Source organism: Macaca thibetana, chromosome 20 (genome assembly GCF_024542745.1).
Source record: "Macaca thibetana thibetana isolate TM-01 chromosome 20, ASM2454274v1, whole genome shotgun sequence".
Lineage (NCBI taxonomy): Eukaryota > Metazoa > Chordata > Mammalia > Primates > Cercopithecidae > Macaca > Macaca thibetana.
This window is the reverse complement of record NC_065597.1, coordinates 64,368,213-64,386,211: the sequence shown is the minus strand read 5'-3', so window position 1 is coordinate 64,386,211 and position 17,999 is coordinate 64,368,213. Positions and strand designations below refer to the sequence as shown.

Below are 17,999 nucleotides of genomic sequence, written 5' to 3'. Positions count from 1 at the left end.
AGTGGGAGCCCAGCGCCTGCCAGGCACCCCGATACCTAGAGCCTTGGCTTAGCCTGCCCTGAGGCCAGGATTCCCCCTCCCCTGCTGCAGCAGTCAGAGGTCCAGGGATTCCCCCACCGGCTTCAAGGTGGCTTAGAGCTGAAGGTCTACGGGCAATTCAGCCCTAACGACGAATGCAGTCCTGAGACCCGCTACAAAAATACTGTGCTAAGTAAAAAAGCCTGGCTCAAATGCCACATAGGTTTTGCTTGTATTTACATAAAATGTCTAGAGCAGGCATAGCCATGGACACAGAAGGCAGATTGGTAGCTGCAGGGTTTCAGTTTAGGCGGATGCATGCACAACTCTGAATAAACTAGAAGCCACTGAATCGTACACTTAAAATTCACACATCGGCCAGGCACGGTGGTGCTAAGCCATCCCAGCACTTTGAGGGGCTGAGGCAGGAGGATCACTTGAGCCCAGAAGGTCCAGGCTACAGTGAGCTGAGATCGCGCCACTGCACTCTAGCTACAACAACAGAGTGAGACCTAGTCTCGAAAAAAAATTGCACAGATCATACAAGTCATCCATTTAATCTCAATGAAGCTGCTGCGGGTGGGAGAAAAAACACTGTCAGTGGATGACCAACGGGTACCCCAAACACGAGACTAGTATCCTGCAGACCTACCCTCTTCAGGGTAGGGAAGAGATGGCCTGAGAAGGAGGTCTGACCGGCCCAGCCAGTGAGCTGTGGCTTGGATGGGGGTGCCCGTGCCCGTGGTCAGGAAGCACCATCTATGGTGCAAAGCCAGGCACCTGTTGGCAAGTCCCAGCATCCTGAGGGAGACACTACCAGCCCCGTGGTCAGCTGTCAGAACTGAGGGGCACAGAGGAGCCCACAGTCACACACATGGAATTTGAAGACCAGGCTGTTTTCTACAACACCAATGCGCTGCTTAGACATGACTGCGCTCATGCTTCTTGGGAGCCCTGGGCCTTGGTGTGAGTCCCACACACATAAACCACTCCTTGCCAAGCCTAGGTACCCTGGTTCCCCCAAGGACATGAGGGGCTCCCCCTGCATCAAGAACAGTAGATGCCCATAACCCATATGAGCGAGCCACGTTGTTACCTGCATCTCACAGTGGAGGAAACGGTGTCCCATAGAGGTTAGACTCGCCTGGCCACACAGCAAGCCTGAGCCACACACAGGCTCCCCAGGGGTCCAGAGCCAGGGCTGGTCCCAGCACAGCCCTTGGCTGCAGGTCACTTCTGACCAGCAAGTCTGAAGTCAGTCATTCTTCTTCTAGCTGGAACTGGAGGGCTGCCCTCTTCTCCAGCAGCGCCCACAGCGAGGGAGCTGGCCTAAAGTCCTAAACTGCCCTCCTCACCCCTCTGCAGGGCCAGGCCTTATATTCTGGACAAAAGCAGGATGTGGAGCCTCAGCCCTAGTCCCATAGGACCTTGGGAAGTCCAGTAAGCTCTGGACCTGGTACTGTGATGCCACCAGCCTATGGAGGCTTCCCTGTGCCCACGGGGCAGGGGACTCCCCAGGGAGGAGGGCAGCACAGCCCAGGGCAGGACTTACACTCCCAGGGGCCCTCCAGCAGGCGGCGTCTGAGCCGGTAGTACTCGGCCAGCACGTTGGCCCCAGACAGCTCTCGGAGCGGCCGCAGCAGCTTCTCCACCAGGTAGCTGGTCACCTGGGCCACATCCAGGGGCTCGTCCCCCGCAGGCAGCAGTGGCAGTGTCACCACCACTGAGCGATTTCTGGAGGGAACGCAGAGGACAAGTCACTGTGCCTGCCCGAGCCTTGCTTCCCTTGGCTGCAGAGGGGAGCTCCCAGGTCCGCAGGAAGAGCTTTGCAGTGGAGAGCATGGGGGTGCCTCCCAGGGAGGGGCTGTGCTTGTCTTGGGAAATCCCATCATGAGGTGGAGGAGGACAGAGGCCAGTATGACAGCACAGGTGGTGGATGATGCCGGGGACAGAAACAAGCTGCCCCATTTTTGAGGACACAGATGTCCGATGCCATGGCTGCTCTGCCCCCTGGGTCTTGGGCAGCATGGGCGCATGTGTGGGGATACTGAGGACAGGAGCTGGAAGGCCTAGGAAATTTTTGTGTTTTTTTTTTAAGACAGAATCTCATTCTGTCACCCAGGCTGGAGTGTAGTGGCACGATCTTGACTCACTGCAACCTCTGCCTCCCCGGTTTAAGTGATTCTCCTGCCTCAGCCTCCCAAGTAGATGAGACTACAGGCACCCACCGCCACGCCCGGCTAATTTTTGTATTTTTAGTAGAGTTGGAGTTTCACCACATTGGCCAGGCTGGTCTTGAACTCTTGACCTCAAGTGATCTGCCCACCTCGACCTCCCAAAGTGCTAGGATTACAGGTGTGAGCCACTGTGCCTGGCCAACAGGTCTAGGAAATTTCTACAGTTAGGAGAGGACGGGAACTTTCTCAGGATCTAGAGTAGGGATCAAGCCTGTGAGATTTGGATGATCAGGGAGATCTCAGCTCACGTGGGGGTATACTGGGAATAGAAACATTGCATAGCCTGTTGCTGATGGGCCGGTGGAAGGGCGCAGGGGCAGGCAGCCTCATTTGCATACTTCTAGGAAGCCCAGAGGCTCTGCAGCTGGGGGCAGGAAACAGCCTCAGCCCCCTCCCTGCCACTTGAATCCATTTTCTGGCACCCCCACCTAGCAGTGACTGGATCCCACTCACCAGGTAGGTGAGCAACCAGGCAGGTCATTCTTCAGCCAAGCCACAGCCCCACCCTGGGAGCTCTTCCCTTCATCAGCCTCCATTCTGACGCAAGAGGGCAGGAGCAGCAATCTGTATTACATGGAGCCCCTTCCCCATGAGGTGGGTTTAGTCCCTATTTTATGGCTGGGGAAACAACCACAGAGAGCTGATGCAAAAGAATCCTAATTAGAAGCAAAGCTGGATTCCAGATGCTCTACGAGGCCACCAGCATGGAAGAAGGGAGCTGCCTGCCTGCCTGGAGCCGGGTTCCTAGTGAGTCTCGTGCCTGTGAGGGGAAAGGATACTGGGTCCCCAGGTCCCTGCTCTAAAATGGGCTCCCCACATCTATCCACTACCCCTGTGTCCTCAACACGGGGGCCAAAGGGGTCTTTTAAAGTGAAAGGGTGATCACATCCTTCCTAGGTCAGAGCAGAAGCTAGAGACCACTCAAGCCTCCCCCAGAGTCTTGGGATCTCCCAGTCTTGGGATCTCCCAGTCATATCCATTCTCCCTTGCAGGCATTCTGCTCCAGCCCTGCCAGCTTGATATTCAAATAGACCGGGCCAGGCCTGGTGGCTTATGCCTGTAATCCCAGCACTTTGAGAGGCCGAGTCACTTGAATCCAGGAATCTGAGACCAGCCTAATATGGTGAAACCCCGTCTCTACTAAAAATACAAAAATTAGCTGGGCATGGTGGCAAATGCTTGTAATCCCAGCTACTTGGGAGGCTAAGGCAGGAGAATGACTTGAACTTGGGAGGCAGAGATTGCAGTGAGCTGAGATCACACCATTGCACTCCAGCCTGGGCAACAGAGAACGAGACTCCATCTCAGAAACAGGTCGGCTGGGCGTGGTGGCTCACGCCTGTAATCCCAGCACTTTGGGAGGCCGAGACGGGTGGATTACGAGGTCAGGAGATCGAGACCATCCTGGCTAACAAGGTGAAACGCTGTCTCTACTAAAAATACAAAAATTAGCCGGGCGTGGTGGTGGGGTGCCTGTAGTCCCAGCTACTTGGGAGGCTGAGGCAGGAGAATGGCGTGAACCTGGGAGGCAGAGCTTGCAGTGAGCTGAAATCACGCCACTGCACTCCAGCTTGGGTGATAGAGCGAGACTCTGTCTCAAAACAAAACAAAAAACAGGCCAGGCACATCCATCTCCCAGGCCTTTGTGCAGTGGTGACCCCCCCCGGAGTGCTCTTCCCACGCTGGCCCTGTGGCTCTTGCTGAAACTCTACCTTTTCAAAGCCAGCCATGGCCACACCGTTTCTTAGGATCTGCCCCCCATCTCACCGATGTTCTTTCTCTAGCATTTGCCACCTGATGTATAGCTCAGGGGTGGTAAGTGGTGACCAGTGGCCCCGGCCTGTGGGCGGCTTCTGCACGGCCCGCAAGTAAGAAGGGTTTTTATGTGCTTAAAAGATTAGTCCAAAACAGGCCAGGTGCGGTGGCTCATGCCTGTAATCCCAACATTTGGGAGGCCAAGGCGGGTGGATCACCTAAGGTCAGGAGTTTGAGACCAGCATGACCAACATGGCAAAACCCTGTCTTTACTAAAAATACAAAAAATTAGCTGGGTGTGATGGCACGTGCACCTGTAGTCCCAGTGCCTGCTACTAGGGAGGCTGAGGCAGGAGAATGACTTGAACTCAGGAAGCAGAGGTTGCAGTGAGCCAAGATTGTGCCACTGTACCCCAGCCTGGACAACAAGAGCAAAACTCCATCTCAAAAAAAAAAGAATTTACAAAACAAAAAGCAAGGAAACGTGATAGACCCGAATGGCCTGCTTAAGATGCGACTCTCAGGCCCCCTGCAGGGAACTGTGCAAGGCCTGGTGTAGATGACTTCCTTGTGCTTCGTGTCTGGGTAAAAGTGAGTTTCCTGAAGGCAGGGTTGGCCTCAGCCATTGTGCTCTCTGTAGCTCCTAAAATCCTGCCTGCCCTGGGCCGGTGCTCACAAGCTATCTATGGAGTGAGGAAGAAAGCCGAGCTTCCTCATCTGTAAAAGGAGGACGGAAGAAGCCTCTGGGCAGGGCGGTCACAGGAATCCGTGAGTGGAGAGTGTCAAAGCATTCAGCACTACACCTGGTATATGGCAGGGGCGCAGCATACGCCACTCTCAAAGCCCAAGTTACCTGGCCGAGAAGCTGTACAGGTCCAGTAGGGGTTTGCAGAGCCTCTTCAGTGCTCGTGAGAACGTGGCCTCAGCGCAGGACAGCATCTGGTGGGCGGCCTGGAGAGGGAGGGGACAGTGAGAGCTGGCTCAGGCGTCCTCACCTGCCAGCGTGCCCCCATCCTTGCTCCCACTCACCAGCTCCAGGGTTCCTTTCACTGCCCCCAGGGCCACCCTGATGGGCCTTGGACCCCCATTGCCTGGCATCCCGGGCACCCAGGCCTGCAGCCACCGCATGGCCTCTTCTGCCCGCTCCCGCCACACCTCCTCCAGGGGCTGCAGTGTCACCTCCAGGTAGGCGTCCTTCAGTGTGGCCAGGGGCCCTGCAAGAGGCAGCCACCACCCACCGTGAGGCCTCAGGGCAGGTCAGAGAACCAGACAGTGCAGGCCTCGAGGGGATAGGGCCTGTTCCTGGGATGAAGTTAGGGGGAGCCGGGGGAACAGGAATAGAGCAGTGGGCACTGGAGATTGCAGGAGAGTTCTCACGGCAGGCCTGCGCCTTCTCTGCAAGGCCTGCTGATAAGGTTGTCTAGGAACTTGGATTGGGGGAGGGTACCCACCAATCCTAGAGTTGATAGGAGGCTGCCTGCATCTGAACTGTTTGTACAACGTGGTTTATGCTGGACCCTGCTTGCCTCCTAGGAGTCTGCCAATTTGGTCCGTGCCAAGTAGCACCTGCCAGTGTGGCCACCCCCAGTAAAAACCCTGGGTGCTGAGTCTCCCAGGAGCTGCTCTGGTGATAGCTGGGACAGCTACATGCATCCTGTGTGAAGGTGCAGGACTGGGAGAGGACACTGGGCACTGGCCCTGGTTCTCCCTAGACTCCGCCCCAGCCCCCGTCCCTGTGTTGACCCTCCTGCATCCCCTCACTATAATAAAACACAGCCATGAATAGCACTGTGAGGAGTCCTGGGGCACTCCCCCCAATTCACTGCCCTGGGGGCAGCCACAGGAACACTCTGGGACAGCAGGGAGGATGGGGAGGTAACATTCAACAGCCAGTCAGAGGGATGTCCACCCTGGCACTGGGCAGGGCCTTGGGGGCTCTGCTGTGCTGGGCATTAGCCTGGATGGCGGAAAGGCCAGAGGTTCCCAGTCCTGCCAGGAGGCCACTTGGAGCAGCAGGTGTGAGTCTTGAACAGCCACATGGCCACACTGAGCTCATCGTGGAACCAGAAAGATGCTGTGGCAGTGAGCTTCACAGAAACAAGGCCGTATACTCAAAGCAGGTGGTAGACTGCAAAACCTAGACAGCAGGCGTAAGGGATATGAGTTTGGAGACCCTATAAGAATGACACAGCAGACCAAGAAAAAACGAAGGCTGTAGAGCTGTAAGAAATAAGGCAGGGGGCTAAACACAGCTGGGCTGCAGGCCCACGGGAAGCGAGGCCACCTTTCTGACTGAAGCAGTGGCGCAGGCCAATGTGAGCGCTTGGGGCCCTGGGCGGGGCATTAATTTCCACACGGGGTTGAGCCCTCCCCTCCCGCACTCACATTCCAGCTCATCCCGCAGCTGCTCCAGCCCCACCTGCAGCCACTCCAGGTAAAGAGGCAGGTGCTGGGTCAGTGCCTGGCTCCGGGCCCACAAAGTGTCTACCGCCCAACCACTGGCCTGCACAGCCTCCCGCCCCGCCTGGGACAGCTGCAGAAGGAGGCCTGCCACGCCATCCAGGGTGCCTGCCGGATGCACCTGGGCAGGGAAACCGACGCACAATCAGGGTGAGGTCCAGGGCAGAGAGAGCCCCAGACCCTCCCGCCTGGTGAGTGGGTGCTACAAGCCAGGCCAGAGGGGGAGCTCTCCACCCTGGGCCCCCACCCTCCCCTCCTGTGCTACCCACCAATTGCTGGAACCTCCTCACAGAGGCACCCAAGCCTTGAATCTTCTCTTCCAGTTGGGCTTGCACCTGGGAGCCAACTGCTGCGATCCTGGACTGTGAGGACAGAGGAAGAGGCTGGGGCCTTATAGGAATGAAGTAGACACAAGGTTCTTGGTGCCAGCGGCAGGTGTGGGCCTCACCATGGGGTCGTCTGCCCTGGTTTCTGGGCACTGCTGGACCCCAAGGGCTCAGGGCTCCTGGCACAGGGGCCTCTGCCCAGGGAGAGAATGGTAACCCCTTCCCTGTGTCCCAGCCCAGACCTTCTTACCTCCACATGGCCCAGCAGGGCCCCCTGACAGCCATGCGCAGCCAGCAGGAGGCTCTGGTTGGCAGCCTGCAGGGTCAGGCGTCCCAGCGGCTGGAAGGGCTGCCTGCCATCCCGGAACAGGACCTCCGCCTCAGCTGTCCGCCCACGGGCACATGCCCGCAGCACCACACTCTCCTCTCTGCCCCCTGGAGCCAGAAAGGGACCTGCTGGTGTCCCCACCATGTCTCTCGTGGCCTACTCCTCCTCCACCGCTTTCCGTAGCTCCCTACTGCCCCAGGCCAAGCCTCAAGGCCCTGGGATTTGAGAACCTTGAGCTGCACCAACTAAATCAACTTCCTGAGTGACCTGAAGCCCCCTCTTCTGTCTCCTTCCCCGACATGGCAGTCAGGGATGCCATGAAGTCTTAATTGGGTTTCCTGAGTTTTTTTTGAGACACCAAGGCAGGAGTACAGTGACAGGATCCCAGCTCACTCCCAGCAGCTGGGATAGGAACCCATCACCCCCACCCCACCCCACCAGGTTTTTGTTTTTGTTTGCTCTGTCGCCCAGGCTGGAGTGCAGTGCCACGCTCTCAATCTTGGCTCATTGCAAGCTCTGCCTCCTGGGTTCACGCCATTCTCCTGCCTCAGCCTCCCAAGTAGCTGGGACTACAGGCGCCACCACCACGCCCGGCTAGTTTTTTGTGTTTTTAGTAGAGACAGGGTTTCACCGTGTTAGCCAGGATGGTCTTGATCTCCTGACCTCGTGATCCTCCTGCCTTGGCCTCCTAAAGTGCTGGGATTACAGGCGTGAGCCACCGCGCCCGGCCGACCCCCCCACTTTTTTTTAAGTAGAGACAGGGTCTCACTGTGTTGCTCAGGCTGGTCCTGAATTCCTGAGCTCAAGCAATTCTCTCATCTCGGCCTCCCAAAGTCCTAGGATTACAGGTATGAGCCCCGCACCCAGCCCTGACTTCTGAGATCTTAATGCCCAGACCCCTGTCCTTTCTTGAGCCAACAGGGGCTGTAGCCCAGCTAGCTGAGCTGGGACCCAGCCACCACTCACCGTCCTCATGCGCCACAGAGGTCTGGAGACAGGTTGGGGCCCGGAACACAGACAATCTCACTTTCTCCTCTCTGTTGTCCACATTTCCCTCCAGTCGGACCAGGCTTTGAGAAGCCGAGGTGGAGACACGGCCCAGTAGGCCAACCCGCTGAGCCTTGGAGCCACGAAGCTGGGAGGGGTACAGCAGAGGCCTGAGTGCAGTCTGACCCAGGCCCTGTCCCTGGTCTCGCCCCTGCCCACTCCAAGCTCAGGAAGGGGCTGGCTAGGGAGGCTGTGGTTGGACCTGTAGGGAACTGAGGGAAGGCACAATACCCATGCTGGATCTCCAGGGTACCAGGTTCCCTAAGCCATATCCCTACCTAAGGCTCCCAGTGCCCCATTACAGAAAGCACTTATGAGTATACTCAGGGCCGGGCGCAAGGGCTCACTCCTGTAATCCCAGCACTTTAGGAGGCCAAAGTTGGTGGATCGCTTGAGCCCAGGCGTTTCAGACCAGCCTGGGCCACAAGGCAAAAACCCTGCCTCTACCAAAAATATAAAACTCGGCCAGTCTCATAACAAATCATTTTTAAAATACCCATCTAGGAGCCCACCAACCCAGCAGCAGCCACCCACAGGGTGGCTGAGAGATGGCTGCTGCCCAGACCCTGCCCAGACACTCTGATTTAATTGGTTTTGGGGGGCCCTGGGCCCTGGCATTTCTAACATTCCCAGTGCCCTGGTGTTTCTGCTACAGCCCAGGCTTTCCGAGTTTGCATGGGAATCACTGCAAAGGTCTAAGCAAGTTCAAGGAGACGTGGGTACACCTGGCATAACACCCCAGGCACTGGGCAGTTTACCTAAATCCCTGCAGGCGCCCAACCTTGGGGGCATGGCAGGGACCAGGACACGTGAGTCTAGAATGGGGTGGGAGAGAGGCTCAGAGGCCCCAAGAGAACACCAGCCTGGAGGAGGCCCTGCAGGGGAGGGAGCCTCAGCTACCCTGTATTCTAGTCCAGACACTGCAGCTAACAAGCTGTGCACCCTTCAGTAAGGGTGTCACCCTCCCTAGGCCTCAGCTCCAAGACCTGTAAAATGATACAGAACAATGGTTCACAAAACTTAGCAAGACTTAGAGCGTGTGTGTGCACATGTGTCTGTCATGGGTTGAATTTTCTTCCTCAGATATGTTGAAGTCCTAACCCTCTATACCCGTGAACGTGATGCTATTTGGAAATAGGTTTTTTGCAAAAGTAATCAAGTTGAGGCCATAGTGGATGAAGGTAGGCCACACACCCAGTGAATGCTGTCCCTGTGAGAAGACCATGTGAAGATGCCACCCAGAAGGCAGAAGGCCACCATGTGGGACAGAGGCAGAGACTGGCGTGATGCCACCGCAGCCATGGGTGACACCAGAAGCTAGAGGTGCTATGGAAGGATCTTCCCTAGGACTTTGAGAGGCAGTGTGGCCCTGCCGACAACTTGCTTTTGGACTTCTGGCCTCTAGAACTGTGACACCATACCTGCCTGCTGCATTAAGCCTTCCAGTTGGTGGCCATTTAATACAGTAGCCCTAGGAATCGAATGCAGGGTGCTTACTAAACATGCAGAAGCAAGTCAATCTCTGAGGAGATCCAGGTTGGTAATAGGGCTACAACCCAGGACTCCTGTGGAATGTAACCGAGCACCCATGTGATCCTGCCAGGCAGGCTAGAGCAGGGCAGAGTCTGCAGACCACATGGAGTCGGTCCCGGACGGCTCCCAGCATCTGAGCTCAGCCCCGCTGGCTGTCACTCAAGAGCAAGTTCCACGCCTGCCTCTGTGCAGCCTTGGCAAGTGCCTGACCTCCCTGAATCCGTCCCTCATCTGTCCCAGGGCCGCCGAGTTGGGGTGAGGAACAAACAAGGCTGGGAAAGCCTTTTGACCACCCCACAGACCCCAGAATGGAGCAAGTGAGAAGGGGCCAGATCAGCGGTCCCAAATCAATCGGGCACAGGGAAGCAAGAGGACCGGCCACTTGCTGAGTGTCCGCCATGGGTTCACTCCCAGGGCTCCAGTTCCATTGGGCACACGGCTTACAGAGACGGGGTCAGCCAGGGGCCTGGCTGGAAATGGGGAAGTGACAGTCAGTCCCGAAGAACAAGAACCTTGGAAGGAGAAGCTCCTTTGAAATGGCCATGGCTGCTGAACTCTCAACCCAGAAATGCCATCCTCATCCAGCTCAGATGCCGGGAAAGGAGGGAACTCCCGTCTCACAAGCACCTGCTATGTGCAGATGTTGTACAAATGTCTGTTTTCCTCTTAACGATTCTGCAAGGGAAATGGTGTTTGTTCCCATTTGACAGAGGGGAAGACTGAGGCTCAGCAAAGTCAAGTCACGAGGTCAAGTTCACCCAGCCAGGGAGACTGGGTGGATGGAAATGCTGACAGGGCACCTGCAATGTCATGTGCCTTGGCTATGCAGGCGGCAGGAACTGGTATCCAGACTCCTAAAACCCACCCTGTGAAATATCTGATTTCACCCTCCTACAGACGAGGAAACAGATGCTCAGAGAGGTTCCTCCCTGGGATCACGATCACCTGGCCAGGTTGGGGTAGAGTAGGCACTGGAGACCAACTCTGCCCCTTCCTACTTCCCAAAGCTACTGGGAGGCAGGCAGGGGAGAAGATGGTGCCAATAATGCCTAATAGCAAATACTTACGTTGTGGCTGTTTTCCCTCGGGCACTGCTCTAAGCGATCTATGCCTATGGATATATTTAATCCTTGCAATATTAACCCCATGGGAGATAGGGCCAGTGCAATTATTATACCCATTTTACAGGGGGAGGAAACTCAGGTACCAGGAGGCAGCTAGGCTAGGATTCAAACTTGGGCAGCCCAGCCTCTGCCTCTTTGTTATAGGAAGGGCCGGGTGTCACGACTGTGGAGAAGCTGCTTTGTCTCGGTGCCAGGGCCAGGCCTGCGATTCAGCAGGTGTAGGTGTTCCCCCTACCCAGAGTGAAGCTCTGGCCCCACCCAGAATGCTGGTCTGCGGTTCCTCAGATTGCCACTAGATGGCGGGGCCACCCAGGCAGTTGGGGGCCTCCTGGCCAGGAAGGAACGGGAGGGAAGCCGGGGCATCTTCCCCAGGGACTGTCAGCCCTGTCCTGGCCACCGACCTCCAGCGCCCCGGAGAAGTCAGTTGAATGAGGCCTGCTGTGGTTTCGGAGGGTCAGGCTGAGGTGCAGGCCATGGTCTGGGTCTGGTGCGAGGCCCAGGTGGCAGCGGGAACGCAGCAGGAGTCCACCCTGGCCCAGGACATGCTCCCCGGCGACCAAGAGGGCCTGGGACGAGAGAGTCTAGGTGTCAGGCAGGCACAGGGGCAGCAGCTTCCTCTCCCCCATCCCCTGCACCAGGAATGCAGCAGCAGCTGCCACCTCCCAGCCTCCACACCTGCCCCAGCTCACAGCTGACCTCTAAGAAACGCAAATCAGACGTTGTCCCCTGCACTGAGAACAGAGGCCGGGCTCTGGCATGGCCTGTGGCCTGCTTTACTGTCCCAACCTCACTTCCCTTGCTCCCTCTGTAAGGGCTTCCCCATGTTCCGCAAGGCAGAGTCCTGCCTCAGGCCCCTTCCCTCTGCAGGGCCCACACTCACCAGTGAGGCCCCTTTTGCAACACCCTGCCCCCCTCCCCACTTCGTTCCTGCACAGCATTTACCACACCCTGACCATAGACCATGCATCTCTAGTTTGTTGTATCTTCCTGGCCCCACTGGAACGTGCCACCCAGGAGGCCGGCACCTGGCCTGTCTCCTTCACTATCCAGTCCCTGCACCCAGAGCACAGCCTGGCATAGGTGAAACACACACATGTTTTCTGAATGAACAGAGGAAAAGATAAGGGGTGGGAAACTACGGTTTGGGGCTGAATCTGGCTCACTGCTCACTCTTGTAAATACTTTGAGACAGAGTTGTGCTGTGTCGCCAGGCTGGTGTACAATGGCACAATCTCAGCTCACTGCAACCTCCGCCTCCCAAGTTCAAGCGATCCTCCTGCCTCAGCCTCCTGAGTAGCTGGGACTACAGGCATGTGCCACCACACCTGGCTCATTTTTTCTATTTTTAGTGGACATGGGGTTTCACCGTGTTAGCCAGGATGGTCTCCATTTCCTGACCTCGTGATCCACCCGCCTCAGCCTCCCAAAGTGGTGGAATTACAGGCATGAGCCATTGTGCCCAGACTGTAAATACTTTTACTGGGATATAGCCATATAGATTCATTTACATATCATCTATAGCTGCTTTCACAGGACAGTGGTAGAGTTGGTAGTTGCAACACAGACTGGATCGTTCATAAAGGCTAAAATATTTACTATCTGTCTCTTTACAGAAGAGTATGGGTCCTTGGGATGGAGGGATGAATGGATGGACGGACAGATGGACAGGCAGATGAATGGATGCGAGGGAGGAAGGGTGGGAGGATGAATTGATGGAGAGAGAGGGTACGTGGGAGGGCAGACATAGGGGGATGGATGGAAGATAGGAAAGAGGATGCAAGGATGTGTCAAGGAATGGATGGATGGTTGGTGGATGGAAGAACTAATCAACCCCAGGAGGGGCAAGGGGTTGAGGAGAAGGGGTCCCAACAACCTCCTCTGGGGCAATCATGACTACAGCAGCTCTAACTTATGTGCCCGGCACCAAGGCTGAGCATTCCTGCATCACGTCTCTCTTAACTCTCACCATCACTCTACATCCTGGACCCAGCTGCTCCTTCCATTCCTCAGATGAAACACCGGAGGCTCAGAGAGGAGATGCGCCCTGCCCAGTCACCCAGCCGGCAAATGGCAGAGCCACCATGCTGGCGTCTGGCTGCCTCACTCATACCCCTGCATTCTGTGGGCACCACCCTCCCTGCTGCCCCCTCACCACGGGTCCCTGGTCCTCCAGCTGTCCCTTTCTGCAGGGCAGACTTACCCTGGGCAGGTCACAGAGCCCCAGCTGGAGGGAGTGCCGCAGCCAGCGTGCATAGTCAGTCTGTACTTCTCCCCGGAAGCTCTGCCTGCTACAAGAGGCCCCGAGGACGTGCTCCAGGATGGCCTCCGCGATGATCCTGCCTGGCTGAGATGGCCGATGCCTCTGAAATGACAGGGCCCATAGGTCAGGGGCTCATGACCTAAGAGAATGCCCATGGCCAGCTGCAGGTGGAGACCCTCACCTAAGAGCATGTGCCAGGAATCCACCATTAGAGCCCTCATCAGCCACAGCACCCCCTTACACTCTGGGGCGGGATTTTTTCTTTTTTTTTTTTAAACAGAGTTTCGCTCTGCTGCCCAGGCTGGAGTGCAGTGGCGCTATCTCGGCTCACTGCAACCTCTACCTCCCAGGTTCAAGTGATTCTCCCACCTCAGCCACCCAAATAGCTAGGATTACAGGTGCATGCCACTGTACCTGGCTAATTTTTTAATTTTTTAGTAGAGATGAGGTTTTGCCATGTTGGCCAGGCTGGTCTCAAACTCCTGACTTCAGGTGATCCCCCCACCTCAGCCTCCCAGAGTGCTGGGATTACAGGTGTGATTCACCACGCCCTGCCTGTGGCAGGATTTCTGCTGTGAGCACTTAGGGGGCCATGCCTAAGAGCCCCAGGAACCCAGATGGGAGGCCCAGAGGAGGAAGGGGACTTCCAGGGCCAGCTCTCCCCATTTCTCCATGGCCTGGTTCCTGCCCCAGGCTCTGCAGAACAGTGCTCGGCCCCATGAGGCGCCCCATCAGGTAGTGATGCTGGAGGAGACCAGACCTGATGCCTTGGGGAACCTGAGCTCCTCATGTCCCTCCGCCCTGTCCTGAGAAACCCATTAGCATCCCGTCTCCTTTACTATCTCTTCCCTGCATCTCGTGCTGGGCCCCTTGCTTTTCTTCCAGGGTTTCCAGAGCCCTCACCACATCCCAGTTAGGAAGGGAACCATTTCACAGATGAAAAAACTAAGGCTCACAGCAGAGAAGTGAGTTGCCCAGGATCCCGCAAGCACTGGAACCCAGGACCACGTGGTCCCAGAGCTGGACACTCCTGCTGCAGGTGGAGCTACCTGGGGTTCCCTGCCTGGATGGACGCTGCTGCCCAGACCTCACCTCGTATGTCAAGTTCTGCCGCATGCGGTGTTGGCCCCAGGACAGGTCGAGCTGTTCAATGAACACAGCTGGGGTCTGCATTAAGGCCCCGCAGGCCTGGAGGGTGTCCAGGCCCCAAGCTTCCTGGAGCTGATAGGGAACAGAAGAGGGTACATGACCTGGGGGGCCAGCCGAGAAGCCTGGAGCGAGGGGGAGCCCCACACTCGGTGCAGCGGTCAGGCCCCGCATACCTGCCCTGGGGAGGCGGCCAGGCAGCCGTCCCAGGCGGTGCTGTATGCTGAGGACCTGTCAGCCCAGGTGAGCTGCAGGGTCGCAGGCTGTCCTCTGTTCCAGGTGAGCTGCACCTGCATTGGGATGGGAGAGCAGTGGTGGGGAAAGGGGGACACGTGGGGGAGAGGAGAGGCTAACGCCACCCCCACACCCCATCTCTGTTGGGAAATGAGAGGCTAGGGAGGATGGAGAAGCTGGTGCCCCTCCCCCAGATATCCCTAGAGGAACTAGGACAGAGGGTGGAGAGACTGCCTGGCCCCCATCTCTGGAAGAGTCCAGAACCATTCCCAGGCTGGAGATTGAAAGCATTTGGGTGAAAAAAACATCTCATCCTCAACATCCAGACTCAGCATTTCCAGAGATAGAAAGCAATCACTCTCCTCAATGGGACCTCCAGGGCCAGCGTGATCTGTCTCTGCCCACCTGACCTCATCTCCCTGTCACCCATCCCCCCAGTCACTCTGCTCCCATCTTATTCCCCTTCCGGTCCTCCCTGAAGCACCCGGCTTGTTCCCACCACAGGGCCTTTGCATGGGCTTTTCCTGCCACCTGCAGTGCTGCTGCTCCAGCTTCTCTCAAGCCCAGCTCCTTTCCATCCCGGAGCCACCTCCCCAGTGAGGCCCCCACTGACCACCCACCTACAGTAGCTCCCCCACCCACCTGCCCAGTCACTCTCAATCTCACATCTTTTTTTTTTTTTTTTTTTTTTTCTGAGACCGAGTCTCTCTCTGTCACCCAGGCTGGAGTGCAGTGGCATGATCTTGGCTCCCTGCAACCTCTACCTCTGGGGCTCAAGTGATTCTCCCGTCTCAGCCTCCGAAGTAGCTGGGATTGCAGGCACACACCACCACACCCAGCTAATTTTTGTATTTTTAGTAGAGACAGGATTTCACCATGTTGGCCAGGCTGGTCTCGAATTCCTGGTCTCAAGTGGTCCGCCCACCTCAGCCTCCCACAGTGCGGGGATTACAGGTGTGAGCCGCCGTGCCGGGCTCCTCTTTACTACTTTATGGTGCTTATCACACCTTCTGATTTTTAAATTCATTCCTTGGCTTGAATTCTGGAGAGCATCTTTTGCCTGCACGCAGCTGGCCTATTGTCCTCCCTTTCACAGATGGAAAAACCTGAGTCTCAGAGAGGCGACGGGAGACACCCGAGGCCACCCAGCCAGACGGGGAGCCCAGCTGCCTCACGCGGTCTCCAAAGCTACCCCTCAACAAGCAACTATAAATGATGAATCTGAGATGCCTGTACGTGTTTCCCACATTAAAATGTGAGCTGTCCTCAAACACTGCCTGGTATACAGTAGGTGCTTAATGAGGTATTGATAAAGGAACGATTGAATGATCCCAGAGATCCCCAGCCTTCAGGAAGCTGTGATTCTGGAGAAGTCCTTGTCACTGATGAACACACTCTCCTCCTACCCGAGGTGCCCAGCCCCACAGGCTCAGTCACGTGGCTCCTACCTCCAGCCCTGGCCAAGGGCGCCTGGGACATCCTCACTCACCTGCCGGCTCTGCCTGCCACCCCTGCTCTCAGCAAGGCCACTGGCCTCGGCTTGCTGCCAAGAGAGGTTGAATGGGTGAGCCAGGGCCAGGCGGGCGGCCAGCTCACTCTTCCCCAGCCACAGGGAGGAGGAGACCAGCACCTAGGGAGGGAGACAGACTCAGCCAGTGGCCTTGCCCAGACAGGCCGCACCTCTTTCCCACCCGCACAGAACACCTTCTCCATAAAGGTCAAGGCTGCAAGGGCAGGTGGCTTTGATTACAAAGCATCCCTGTGCAAGGCCCTTGGAGAGCTCAGCCCATTTCACAGAGGAGGAAATCGAGGCTTGGAGAGGAGCAGATGGAGCGAACACAGGACAGAGATGGGACTGGAGGTCACGCTCCTCCTCCAGTGTCTTTCCCTGGCTCTGTGGCCGTGCGCAGGTCGCTGCACCTCTAAGTCCTTCAGTTTCGTCATCTGAACACGGGGCTATTAATAGCACTGAGCAGATGGGAGGCTGATGTGTGGGTTCACACACAGAACCTATCACAGGATAAGCATTCGGGGCCTGTTAGCCACTGTCATTGCCGTGGCTGTCAAGGTGTTGTGGGGACCCAGGTCTCCTGCTGCCCTCCCAGTGCCCTTCCCACAGTCCCTTTGGGATGTGGTGCAGCCTCATTGGCCCCAAATAAGGCTCCTCGGGCAGAGGAGGGCCCCCAGGACCCCGCTCAGCCTTCAGGGTGGAGTTCAGCTCTGCCCCAGGGTCACCTTCCGGCCCTGACACCTACCTGGTCCCTGCCATCCCAGCCGACAACCAGGCCATCCCGGTGGCTGCCTCCTGAATGCTCTGAGGACAGGCGGAGGCTGCAGTGTCGTGGCAGGGGGAGGGGCAGCGCGTGGGTGAGCTCCACTGGGTGGGTGAGGACACACACAAAGGGTAGGGCATGTAAGCTGAAGTCAGCAGCTCCAGGCCCAAGGGGGTGCAGGGGACTCAGCTGATGCCAATGCCAGCTCATGCAAATAGCCACTTGGGGGCCACACACCCTGATAATTTTCACAAAACTCAGAAGCTACACGCTCATTTTGTCAGCATTACCACTCGACACCCCGCACTGTCCCTGTGGGAGCCCTGTTACAATGAGACTCTGAGACTCCTCCAAGAGGTGGCGTCTGTCTCCCCAGCCCTTGGACCCGGGTTGGCCTCGTGACGTGCTAACAGAATTCAGTGAAGTTGACCAAGCACCAGTTCTAAGCCCAGGCCTTAAGAGGCCTCAGCCCACTTCCTCCCTTGAACCCATCCAGCCACATGAGAACAAACCCTGCTGGCCTGTGGGCTGGTGCCACCTGCGGTTGGGGAGAGCCTGGTTTCAGCTCAGGATGTCCTAGTGCAGCTGCCAGCCAGCAAGCCCCTAAGCAGGCAGGAGAGCCCAGCCAAGGCCAGCAGAGTCGCCCGCTTACCCTACAGCTGACCTTCAACATGAGGAAGACCAGAAAAGCTGCCCAGGTGACCCACAACCTCATGAGGAAGGAGCTACGCTTGCTTTATGCCGCTGAGTTTCAGAATACTTTGTTACCATCCTGAATCAGGAGCTGACGGGGCCAGCTGCAACCCCAACAGCCTGCATCCCTCCCAGGGGCCTCATATACACAGGTGACCTGCCCCCCTCAGAAGCCCCACACCCCCATGCCACCATCTGCTGTCCTGTGCTCTCCTTCTAGCTTGGGGTGTGACAGGTGGCACCCCATAGCTGAGTCCTTGCAACAGACGGCCTCCACACCCTGGGTTTTATTCCTTTGTCCCCCAGGTGAGTCAAGCTGCCCTGACCTCCTGCATCACTTGAGCCCATCTCCTGAGGCCCCTGCGCAGCCCTGCTTTCCTGGACCCCACAGCAGGAGGCTGCCCGAGGCCCCTTTGCACTTTGGTGACCTCTAAGCTCTGTACAAAGGGCACCCACCTGTTCAGATGGGCTGCAGGAGCCGTGCCCAGAGACACTGGTACTGGCTGGTTCTCAGGGCATCACCCAGTCATTGGTTCTGGGGAAGCCGACCACATGCAGGGCTAGA

At 57.0% G+C, this 17,999-nt stretch overlaps 1 protein-coding gene across 1 annotated transcript in view; it reads right to left on the bottom strand.

Annotated features, from left to right (window-relative positions):
- LOC126944566 (uncharacterized) overlaps positions 1-17,999 on the bottom strand; it is a 153,010-nt gene that overhangs the window by 12,817 nt on the left and 122,194 nt on the right. The window contains exons 49-61 of the mRNA XM_050774139.1: positions 16,724-16,845; positions 15,958-16,098; positions 14,411-14,524; positions 14,181-14,309; positions 13,029-13,190; positions 11,230-11,394; positions 8,091-8,259; positions 7,047-7,231; positions 6,740-6,832; positions 6,396-6,591; positions 5,040-5,224; positions 4,864-4,961; positions 1,571-1,752 (exon numbers count right to left, since the gene is read on the bottom strand). Of these exons, the coding sequence (XP_050630096.1) occupies positions 1,571-1,752; positions 4,864-4,961; positions 5,040-5,224; positions 6,396-6,591; positions 6,740-6,832; positions 7,047-7,231; positions 8,091-8,259; positions 11,230-11,394; positions 13,029-13,190; positions 14,181-14,309; positions 14,411-14,524; positions 15,958-16,098; positions 16,724-16,845 (1,941 nt within the window). The remainder of the gene's footprint in view (positions 1-1,570; positions 1,753-4,863; positions 4,962-5,039; positions 5,225-6,395; positions 6,592-6,739; positions 6,833-7,046; positions 7,232-8,090; positions 8,260-11,229; positions 11,395-13,028; positions 13,191-14,180; positions 14,310-14,410; positions 14,525-15,957; positions 16,099-16,723; positions 16,846-17,999) is intronic.